At 37.4% G+C, this 11,478-nt stretch overlaps 2 protein-coding genes across 10 annotated transcripts in view; both read left to right on the plus strand.

Moving 5' to 3' along the window:
• The first annotated feature begins 773 nt into the window (after positions 1-773).
• Positions 774-10,828, plus strand: DPY30 (dpy-30, histone methyltransferase complex regulatory subunit). Of its 5 annotated transcripts, none has more exons than XM_015566343.1 (5): positions 774-927; positions 1,163-1,235; positions 1,319-1,366; positions 6,518-6,660; positions 10,224-10,264. In XM_015566343.1, the coding sequence occupies exons 2-5, from the start codon at positions 1,200-1,202 to the stop codon at positions 10,252-10,254; spliced, it is 258 nt and encodes an 85-aa protein (XP_015421829.1). In that variant the 5' UTR covers positions 774-927; positions 1,163-1,199; the 3' UTR covers positions 10,255-10,264. The 5 variants fall into 5 exon arrangements, with proteins under 5 accessions (XP_015421829.1, XP_015421830.1, XP_006767481.1 ...); XM_015566344.1 differs by lacking the exon at positions 10,224-10,264 and adding an exon at positions 9,120-9,155; XM_006767418.2 differs by lacking the exon at positions 10,224-10,264 and adding an exon at positions 10,486-10,828 and having other exon boundaries at positions 797-927.
• A 145-nt stretch (positions 10,829-10,973) lies between these two features.
• The window catches only part of MEMO1 (mediator of cell motility 1), an 82,333-nt gene continuing 81,828 nt past the window's right edge, over positions 10,974-11,478 (plus strand). Inside the window, exon 1 of one of the 5 annotated variants that reach the window (XM_015566339.1) lies at positions 10,974-11,304. The gene's annotated coding sequence lies outside the window, so the exon portion shown is untranslated. The remainder of the gene's footprint in view (positions 11,305-11,478) is intronic. The other 4 variants (XR_001514501.1, XM_015566336.1, XM_015566337.1 and 1 more) reach the window with 4 other exon arrangements.

Raw genomic sequence — 11,478 nt, forward strand, 5'->3', positions numbered from 1 at the left:
TTGTGTTTAACTGTGAAGAAAATATAAGCAGAGTGAGGTAAATACATAACAGAAGTACATAATAGAAGCAGATGAGAAGAGTCCAGAGCAGTTTGATACAAGTCAAAAGAAGAGTTAAATGATGTTGTCATTCTTTTAATATACTGTTCTCTAGATAGTACATATTGAAAGTTGCATATTGCTAATCTTGATACAAACGTAAGGTAGCATTAACACGGCATATTCATAGATTTAAGGACTCGAATAAAAGCTTACTACACTGCTGCTTCGTTTGGCCTTAGACTCGCAGTGGTTCTCAACCTTCCTAATGCCGCGACCCTTTAATACAGTTCCTCATGTTGTGGTGACCCCCAATTTCATTGTGACAAATTGAATATAATTAAAGCATAGTGATTAATCACAAAACAACATGTAATTATATATGTGTTTTCCGATGGTCTTAGGCGACCCATGTGAAGGGGTCGTTCGACCCCCAAAGGGGACGCGACCCACAGGTTGAGAACCGCTGCTTTAGAGTAAAAACCGCTGACATTCTTTCGCAGACTGTTGAGCTTGGGTCTGAGATTTCCTGGGAACTACCCAGCAAGTGGTTTCGGTTCCGCGAGGAAAAGCTCGGGCAGAAGCTTTCTGGCAGCACCGAGGGCTGGCCCGGCCGAGCCCCTGCCCGCGGGTTGGTGGGGGGGTCTGCAGGTGGGGCGGTGTTCGCCGGCGGCCGGGCAGGCTGCGCCCCCGAGGCCAGACCTTGCCCAGGATACTCGGAGCGCAGGGTAGACCCGGAGCGCGAAGGCAGCTTCCTGGCCCCAGGCCCGCTGGGGAGTTCTGCGCAAGCGCGTTAGTCGTGCGACAACCGTCACTTACGGCCGAAACGGTTTGTGCGGGGAGTTGGCGGCGCGCTGCAGCTCTTAGGGACGGACGGCTCGGGCGCGGGTAATCGGCTCCCTTTCCCCCTTTCTCCACTCCTTGTAGGATCTGGGGATCATGGAGCTTCCGGACCTGCTGCGGGCGCCCGGTCGTGGACTGCCTCACCCTGCTCCGCTCCCGCTCGGGGTGATCCCGCGCCCAGGTGGGGGTGAGGGGCGGGGTCGGGGGCTTGCCTGGACTCCATCCTGGCGTCTCCGCTTTGCGATCTCCTGGGTAACTCGTGCCTGCTCTTGTTTTCCAGGACTGGTATCCGGGGACTGTGACTCGCAGGGTCCGCCATGGAGCCAGAGCAGATGCTGGAGGGACAGACGCAGGTACCCGGAGGCCCTGGGTTCATGGTGGCGGTGTGCAGCGAGAAAGGGTGGCCGAGGTCTCTGACCTGTGTTTTGTTTTCTAGGTTGCAGAAAACCCTCACTCCGAGTACGGTCTCACAGATAACGTCGAGGTAACTCGCCCAGTTCCTATGCCGTTTCTGTACGTCTCTTAAGAGCTGGAAAAAAAACCCCAAACACCTCGGGATCTGTTTTTACTAGGTGGCTTTGCACAAGGGAAACTTGATCATCACGAAGCAAATACTGTCACATTGTGGGTAGCTTGTTTTATTAGCGGTCCTAACACTTCGTATTATACAGACGTACAAATTAATTTTTAGCCAAGAGGTTGAACTTGTGAAGAAACATGCATACATTGCTAGTGGAGACTTAGAATCGTTTGGCTATCTATTGGGATATTGCTTTGGAAAAACGGCACATTAAAATTAAAAAACCCATTGTCTTTATAGCAGGATTGTGTTGGTGTCGTCCGCATTTAATACATGTTGATTTCTTTGCAGAGTTCAGTAGGCAGGTGCCATTGGAAACTATAATATACACAGTAGATACTGTTTTTGCCTTGCATGGTTAAGTCTGAATTCAGAGTACATGTGAAAAAAAAAAACACATGAAAAAGAAGGTAACTTTTATAGAGTTTTCTATATAAGTCCTAAGAGGTTGTTGTCTAAAAGTAGAAGTTACTTTGTAAATGAATAAGTGCTGGAACAAATGAATTACCAAGAGCTGGGTGGAATTGGTTAGGAAAACAGAGGCTTCCTTTCCTGTAGGAGATGTGTACGTTTTACTACGAAAGGAAAGACATTACTGGTGATTAAGTTTGGATAAATGAGGGCAGAAGCATTTCTGAGGAGTATAATAATTGTAACAGCTACTAATATTTCTTTAGCCCCTTTACTATGGGCCAGGCACACCCTAAATAATTGGCATATATCCTCAGCCCTATAAGACCCACAAGTTGAGTAACTTGTTAAAGGTTACCAAGAGGTAAGTGGAGCGCTGTGCGTTAAACCTAGGCAGGTTGACATTTTAAAAGTACAATTAAATTGTGTTGCTGATCTTGACCAAACTCCTAGAGTTTGCTGGCATGGGGAATGACTACTCTGTGCCTATAAAATTGCTAGGCATTTTTATTGCTTTGATATCAATACAGATAGAGAATCTTTTCTTTCTAATGGGTTTTTAGTTGAACTTCTGCTGAATCAGGTGAAGACTCTTTATACCACTTTGTTTTCTAGCTATTTAAGAGACCTTTTTAAGGCATCAGTGGTCTTTTCTTGATGGTGCTTGTATATAATGCTGGAGCCATGTTGCTGTAGAGCAGTGATAACAACATGCTTTTTCCCAAACCCTCAGTCCAATTTCCATGGTAAAGTGAGAAAAAAAAAGTGGAGTGAGTGTTTAATGATGATACGTATTTGGTGATTGGTCTTCCTGCTTCTATAATTTTAAACTGCTTGTTCTTTTTTTGAACTAATGGTGATGGTAAAATAATTATGTTTGTAATTTTTTTACTTGGCAAAATACAATTAACCCTATGTTAGTTTCTTCATTTATTGTATTAGTTTATTTCTTTGTTTGCAATATATGAAAGTCTGGAAATCACAATTCTACAGCTGCTGTTGCCGCTTTTTCTCTTATGGTTTTCTTTTTATTGGTTTGTTAAAATTATTTTTAGGTGTTGGCTTTAGGGTTTATAGTATGCAAATTTAACTTACCACAATTAACCTTCAAGTGGTAGTATATATTTTCATTTATAGTATAAGAATTTTACAACAGCAGTCTTTCATTCATTTATTCTCTCCTGGACTTTGTACTATTGCTATCATATATTTTACTTCTACATATGTTATAACTTCTACACTTCATTATTTTTATTTTTTCTTTAAAAATTCAGTGATTTTTAGAGAGCTTTAAACAGTAAGAAAAAGGAGTATTTCACGTTTACCTGCACATTTACCATTTCTGGGCTCTTTATTAAAAAACTATATATATATATTTCTCCAAACCACACCATTTGGGCAGCTCTTCATTCTTTTGTGTAGATCCAGACTTCTGTCTGTTATCATTTTCCTTCCACCTGAAGTGTTTCCTTTAACATTTCTTGTAGTTCAGGGCTGCTGGTAAGGAATTCTTTAAGTTTCTGAATGTGTGAAAATGTCATTTATTTTGACTTCATTTTTTGAGATATCTTTGCTGGGAGTAGATTTATTCCACTGTCTTCTGGCTGATATTGCTTCTGACAAGAAGTCTGCTATCATTCCTATTTTTGCTCCTTCATAGTTAATGCCCTTTTTCTTGGGGCTTTTAAAATTTATTAACAGGTTTTAAATAATTTGATTATGTTTTTTCTTGGTGTACTTTCAAAAAATTGTTTTTTTTAAATTTTTTTGTTTCTTGTGCTTAGGATTTACTGAGTTTTTTGAATCTGTGTATTTAGAGTTTTCATGAAATTTTAAAACAATTTCAGCTATTATTCAAATTATTTTCAAGTATTTCGTTTAACTTGTGCTTTCCTCTATATTCTTGAACACATGGAAGGGATATCTTATAATAACTTGTTTAATGGCATTGCTTATTTTATCATTTGTATCTGAGTTTTTCTGTGAGTTGATTTTTTTCCTCATTATGGGTAATATTTTCCTGCTTTGCTGCCTTACAATTTCTTTTTATTATTCCTCCTCTGAGGATATATTTATTGATTTTAGAGACAGAGGAAGGGAGAGAGAGAGAGAGAGAGAAAGAAAAACATGGATTGGATACCTCCTGCATGTCCCCGGACCAGGGATTGAGCCTGCAACCAGGGCATGGGCCCTGACTGGGACCAGGAATCTAACTGTCACCTCCTGGTTCCATAGTTTGAGCCCCCCTGGTAAATTTTTATTGGAAGCTGAGTGTTATGAATTTTACTTTATTGGTATCGGTTATCTTTTTATTCCTTCAAACATTCTTGAGCTTTGTCCTAGGACATAGTTACTTGGAAACAATTTGATCTTTCTGAGGTTTGCTCTTTCCTAAGTAACACCAGACCAGCCTTTAGTTTAGGCTTCATTTCCTCTTCTCTTTCATATTCTACCCAGTGCTTCATCTGTTAAGAGGTTTTGCCAGTCTAGGTCACAGAAACATGAAGTATTCCTGGCTTGTGTGAGTGCTCCTTCCACGCGTTTTTTTCCTTGGCCTCCAGTAGTTTCCTCACACCCATGCTCTGATAGGTACTCACCTTTAGGTGTTTTCCTGTGCAACTTTCTCCTTCCCATGTGAATTCTAGACGGCTTTGTCTCCCTGAATTTTCAACTCTTCTCAACCCAGGGAGACTGTGGGTTCTGCTTTGATTCCCTTTGATTTCCTGTATTGCATCTTACAAGTTCTCCAGGCAGGAAACAGTAAGTTGGGGCAATCATAGGCTCACCTTATTTTTTTCCTTTTTTTCGATCACTATTCTAAACTGTTAACAGTTTATTATTTATGTTTTATAGTAGTTTGGAGATACAGGTTTTTTTTTTTTTTAGATCAGTTCAGGATTTTATCTTAACTAAAATTAAGCATAGAAATTTGGCACATAGTGAAAATTCAGTAAATATTTGAATGATTTAAATGAGAGGACTTGGTTAAGGAGTTTATTATAGTATTTATAGGAATTGGTTAGGCATTGCTGTTTCTTATTGAAGGCATTGGGATGTCATGTAACTGACTAATTTTTGTCATATATAGGCTACTGACGGGCACTAAGTAATTAAATTATTAAATTATTAAAATTTACTGACGGGCACTAAGTAATCTATGGGCAAATAAATAGCTCTTTTACTAGGTTTAGGAAAATTTCTTATTAAGTCCTAAAATTACATTGAAAAATCATAAGCAAAAGTAGAATAGCTGCCTTACAAATTTGTGGGATCTATCTTTGGAAACAGTGGTATATATTATGTAGCTATGCGATTAAAGTTTTTTCTCACTTTTTACAAAATAAAATTAAATCTAAAAATATTAAATATAGAAAAGTGTTTTTTTGTTGTTGATTTATTTATATTCACTTTGAGTATGTTTGGAGCAAAAGTTCATTTAAATGGAAGTGCTCTTAATAGTGTTTTGTATTTTAGATAACCATTTATTTGTAAATTTCTAAAACGGTAATTTTTCAAAAGGAGGGAAAATTTTTCACTAAAGTAGTTTTTTAAGAATACATTTTTATTGATTTCAGAGGAGAAGGGAGAAAGATAGAAACATCAGTGATAAGAGAGAATCATTGATTGGCTGCCTCCTGCATGCCCCCTAGGGGATGGAGCCTGCAACCCAGGCATGTAGGTGCCCTTGAGGGGAATGGAACCCGAGATCCTTCTGTCTGCAGGCTGATGCTCTATCCACTGAGCCAAACCAGCTAGGACTCTAAAGTAGTTTTTTTTTTTTTTTTGTGAGTTTATTTGAGCCAAACTGCTGACATATGCCGGGAAGCAGAACCCCAACGAATTGAGATAATGCTCCTAAAGTACTTTTTGATGCTCTGGATGTCATGTGAATCTATGTGAAAGGCCCCAGATTTGGGGGTTCTTAGGAGTAGAAAGTCTAAATCATTGTTTCCTAAACATCATTTGAATATCACAATCATCTTTTCCATATTATTCTTTTTCCCTGTTTTTTTTAATTGTTATTTTTTACTTACTATTTTTTTCTTTATTCACTTTAAAATATCATAGATACATTAAAAAAAAACATAAATGGAAAAGTATTCTCATTGGCTAGTGGTAATAAATTTTAGCTGCATTTTGTTGCCAGTAGAAGGCTCTGAGCCTAAAGCCTACTCTCTCTGTGAACAGGGTTAAGCAAGTGTTACAGAAGTGTTGAAGACATATTAGCACCAAACTGAAACTTTGTCCTTGATATTATCTGTGATGAAAGAGTTGAAATAGGACTAGCTTTCTCACTGATTCAGTGCTACTTAGTTTCATGTCCAGATTTTTTGAAGCACACTGTAGCCTCATGAAAAAAGGGGGACTTGTATTTACTTCTAAAAAGGCAGAGGAAAGTGACAAAGGGGTGGATCTGGAGATATGACATTAAAAGAAAGAGATGTTACGGTGCTCTCAGAAGAAACTGGAATGAAATTTAGAGATCGGTCTGATTTTATTTTGGCGAAGAGATTTGAAGTTCAATACCAGTTTTTAGTCAATGACTTGCCTTTTCTATTAGCGTCATGTTTCCATTATTTTTTGTTTAGTACTCACAATAATCTGAGTATTTGTAATATTATGCATATTTTTTCGATTCACTAGAGGATAGTAGAAAATGAGAAGATTAATGCAGAAAAGTCATCAAAACAGAAAGTGGATCTACAGTCTTTGCCAACTCGTGCCTACCTGGATCAGACAGTTGTGCCTATCTTATTACAGGGACTTGCTGTGCTTGCAAAGGAAAGGTAAGATAATAGTGTCAGCAGAAGGAGTTATCAGAGAATGACTTTTCTAATTGAAGTATCACTAGTTATGTATAATTTTTTTCTTATAAAAAGAACTTATGCATATTAAAAACATTTTAAAAGTCAGCCATAATCTCAGTTCAGACACTAAGTTTTTTCTACAAGTCTTTGATCATATGCATATTTATAAAGACTTGTAATTATGGTATACATGCAGTTTTATATCTCCTTTTTACTTAATATTATAACAAAGTTTTTTTCATATCTATGCATAGACTTCATGAACTTATAAGTTGTTATAGTACCACAATTAACTTAACCATTTTCTCATTGTTGAAAATGTAAGTTCAATTTCCTTTGTTATTATAGATCACCAGGCAGTTTATCTGTTTTCATGCTTCTTTTTTAAAAAAAATATATTTTGTTGATTTTTTACAGAGAGAAAAGGAGAGAGATAGAGAGTTAGAAACATCGATGAGAGAGAAACATCCACCAGCTGCCTCCTGCACATCTCCTACTGGGGATGTGCCCGCAACCAAGGTACATGCCCTTGACCGGAATCGAACCTTGGACCTTTCAGTCCACAGGCCAACGCTCTATTCACTGAGCCAAACCGGTTTGGTGCCTCTTTTGTTTTTATGTAATTACTTTCACATGCTAAATTCCCACGAGTTGGTTTGCTAGTTCAAAGGATACAATTTTTTTTATGGTGTTTGATACTTAGTATCATATTTATGTCCAGAAATGTATTTTTTTGGGGGCGGGGGGACGTTAATCCTTACCTGAGGATATTTTTCTGTTGACTTTTTTTTTTTTTAGAGTGGGAGGGAGAGGAAGAGACAGAGAGAGAGAAACATCTATGTGAGATAGACACATCAATTGGTTGCCTCCCACATCTGCCCCAACCAGGGCAAGGATTGAGCCAGCAACTGAGTTATGTGCCCTTGACTGGAATCGAAGATAGGATCCTTTAGTCCGTGGGCTGATGCTCTACCCATTGAGCAAACTGGCTATGACCAAAAGTTTATTATTAAAATTCTTTCACTATTATCATAGCCTCAACAGCATGAGTGTTACAAACATTTTTTGCCAATTTTTAAAAATTGATTTTAGAGAGAGAGGAAGTGAGAGAAGAGAGAGAAAGAAAGAGATCGATTTGTTCCACTTACGTATTCATTGGTTGCTTTTTAAAAAATATATATTTTATTGATTTTTCAGAGAGGAAAGGAGAGGGATAGAGAGTTAGAAATATCGAGAGAGAAACATTGATCAGCTGCCTCCTGTACACCTCCTACTGGGGATGTTCCCGCAACCAAGGTACATGCCCTCGATCAGAATCGAACCTGAGACCTTTCAGTCCGCAGGCCGATGCTCTATCCACTGAGCCAAACCGGTTAGGGCTCATTGGTTGCTTCTTGTATGTACCCTGACTGGGGATCAAACCAGCAACCTTGGTGTATCAGGACGGTACTCTAACCAGCTGAGCTACCTGGCCAGGAGTTGCCAAATTTTTTTAACTTCTTTATTAACAAGGTTATAATTTTTCTTTTTTTTGGTACAGGTTTTACCCCAGTAATTCTACCTAAATTATTTTTATGTAAGCAAATCCCCCAAAAAATATTTTTTTAAGTTACAGCAGTCATCATTTATTTGGTGCAGATTATGTTTTATTCAAAGAATAATAATGAATACTAGCTCTAGCTGGTCTCACATCGATGTTTCTCTTTCTCTGTCTCTCCCCCTCCCCTTCCACACTCTCTAAAAATCAATTGAAAAAATACCCTTGGGTGACAATTAACAACCAAAATGAATACTAGCAAACTGATACAATTTTTAAAAAAATATATTTTATTGATTTTTTTACAGACAGGAAGGGAGAGGGATAGAGAGTTAGAAACATCGGTGAGAGAGAAACATCTATCGGCTGCCTCCTGTACATCCCCTACTGGGGATGTGCCCGCAACCAAGATACATGCCCTTAACTGGAATTGAACCTGGGACCCATCAGTCCGCAGGCCGCGGCTCTATCCATTGAGCCAAACCGGTTAGGGCCAAACTAATACAATCTGATAAGGAACTTGATGTTTTCTTATCAAGAGAGCTCATCATTGATGCTTCTCTCCCTCTCTCTCTCTCTCTTTCTCTCTCCCTCCCTCCCCCCTCTCTCCCCCTTCCTCTCTGAAATCAATAACAATATATTGAAGAAAAAAAAAAGATGAGAGAGACTCACTGATCAGCTGCCTCCTGTACACCCCTGCAATCCGGGCATGTACCCTGACTGGGAATTGAACAGTGACCTCCTGGTTCATGGGTTGACGCTCAACCACTGAGCCACTCCAGCCGGGCAAGTTTATATAAATTATATGGTAAACATTAAATATTTGCTTTAGATTGTTACATTTATAAAATATGATTTTTTATTTTTTTAAAACATCTTTTAATATTTTTATTGATTTCAGAGAGAAAGGGAGAGGGAGAGAGAGATAGAAACATCAGTGATATGAGAGAATCATTGATCGGCTGCCTCCTGCATGTCCCCCACTTGGGATTGAGCCTGCAACCCAGGCATGTACCCTTGACCGGATTTGAGCCTGGGACCCTTCAGTCCACAGGCTGATGCTCTATCCACTGAGCCAAACTGGCTAGGGCAAATATGATTTATTTTTGGCTCTCTACTGACAGTTGAAGTATGGACATCTTTATTTTTTTCTTTCTCTAAAAAATAAATTTTAAATATAAGCTAGAAGAAAAAATTTGAAGCAGTCCTAAGTAATATGCTATTAGTAAATATAATTTTTAAGTACCAAGTCTGGCAAATTGATTTATCAAATTAACCTTGAAAAATGTTGTCTATGGCTAGCTAGTTGAAAGATAGTTTAAAGTGCTAAGGGAATATTTTGAGATCATTATTAAATATTCTCAGTATGCCTTTTCCTAGTAGGGTTTAAATAGGTGTTTACCCCATTTTCATCTTTGGACTTGTTTTCTCAGCAAGAATTATTTATGTAATAGTGATAAATATGAAATAATATCCATTAACTTTAAAATATGTTTAACTTATCAGGTGTGTTGTATAGTGGCAGTATTAGAACTATTATTGGTTTAAATTATTTTAAGAAAAATAGAAATTGCTTTTTAAAAAGAAAGAAAACTTGTTCAAATGAATACTACTTCCTTTGATTAATCACTTTGTGCATCTACCTGTCTTGGTGATGCTACAGCCATTTTACTATGTAGTTTTTGTATTCTTATTGAAGGTTAATATTCATACAGAAAATTAAGAATATCATAGGTGTACTGCTTGCTGAATTTTTTGACACTAAGCATAATTATGTAACCTGCATTCAGATCAAGAAAGGGAACACTGCTGACACTCCAGCAGTCTCCCTTGTGTCCCCTCAAGTCATTATGCCCCTGGGATAGTTATCATCCCATTGCCAGTACATTTTCCAAACTTGTGTTTTAGAATTGAGTTCATAAGTAGATTTCAGCCATACAAAAATTTCAATCTCTTTAAATTACATTGTTGACTAATCTGCTTCCCTGTCTCATTTACTATACAGGATGTCCCCCCAAAATGTATACACACTTTGAATAATTATTAATTCCGATGAGTTAAACCAGAAAAGGAAGAAACATCAATTGAGCTATCAGAAAAAAGTATGTATACATTTTTGGGGGACACCCTGTATTTACTACAAATGGCCTTTGAGTGTAAAAAGAAAGCTAAAATTTAAAAGATGTATTTTTATTATGGAACAATTTATTTCAATGAACACATCTAGAATACAAATTTCTAAATTTTGGATTTCTTTTCCTTTACAGACCACCAAATCCCATTGAATTTCTAGCATCATATCTTTTAAAAAACAAGGCACAGTTTGAAGATCGAAACTGATTGGGAAGAACAGAAAAATTTGGTTTCTACTATAGATTTACATGATTAAGAGGCAGCTTTAATTGCCATGATTTCCCCCCACCCCTTTTTGGAAGTATAAGAACCTTCAGGACAACAACTTGTTCTTGGAGTTGCAGAAGAAAACATATTTCCCTTATTTTGATTTAATCACCATACTTATATTTAAAGAGTGTATTATGTGCAATTTTTTCTCAGATTGTCTTTAACTTTGTTTTTAAAATGACCTTCAAAATAAACTGTTAAATGTCATTATTGTAAAGTAGTTTTTGTTCTATATGCTAAATAATTTACGTGGTTCCATTACTTTTATTATGACTTTTTTTTTAAATCATAGAATGCTGCAATTTTTTACAACAGCATGAAAATACATCAGAATCTAATATAATATTAAAAAACTCAGTTTTTTTCCGCATTTTCCCTGTACCTCATGGAGGATGGAATCTGTTTATCTACAGTTTTCAACAACTATAATAGATGATTCTAATGCACAATAAAGTTGAGTTACTGGTATAAGTACTGCAGAGGGTGTATAATATCCTCCCATGCTATCAACCTTTGTGGTATAATATAGTAGCTATCATTGCAGTTCAACGTGTCAGTCGCAGTGCTATTTTACTTAAATTATTTCTAAGATAGCAGCTCTGCAAAGTAGATATTGTTATTCCCATTTTGCAGATGAGGAAACAGATTTGGAGAGGATAAGTGACTTGCTGAAGACCACACTGGTAAGTGCTTGAATGGGCATTGAAACCCACTTTTACCAATATGTTGCTTATAGCTAAGTGAGAAGTATTTGTGCTACTTCATTGCTTCTTTTTACAATAAAAAACCAGCCAGTCCTTTTTTTTGGGTAGGGGGCCTGCTCACTTTGACCTGTATGAGAGGAAAGGAGAGGGAAA

Source organism: Myotis davidii, unplaced genomic scaffold, assembly GCF_000327345.1.
Source record: "Myotis davidii unplaced genomic scaffold, ASM32734v1 scaffold238, whole genome shotgun sequence".
NCBI lineage: Eukaryota > Metazoa > Chordata > Mammalia > Chiroptera > Vespertilionidae > Myotis > Myotis davidii.

Coding starts and splice junctions, on each gene's coding strand:
- DPY30 (XM_006767418.2), top strand. CDS start 1,200: ATGGAGCCAGAGCAGATGCTGGAGGGACAGACGCAG. Junction 1,236..1,318: donor TGCTGGAGGGACAGACGCAG/GTACCCGGAGGC, acceptor TTTGTTTTCTAG/GTTGCAGAAAACCCTCACTC. Junction 1,367..6,517: donor GTCTCACAGATAACGTCGAG/GTAACTCGCCCA, acceptor TCGATTCACTAG/AGGATAGTAGAAAATGAGAA.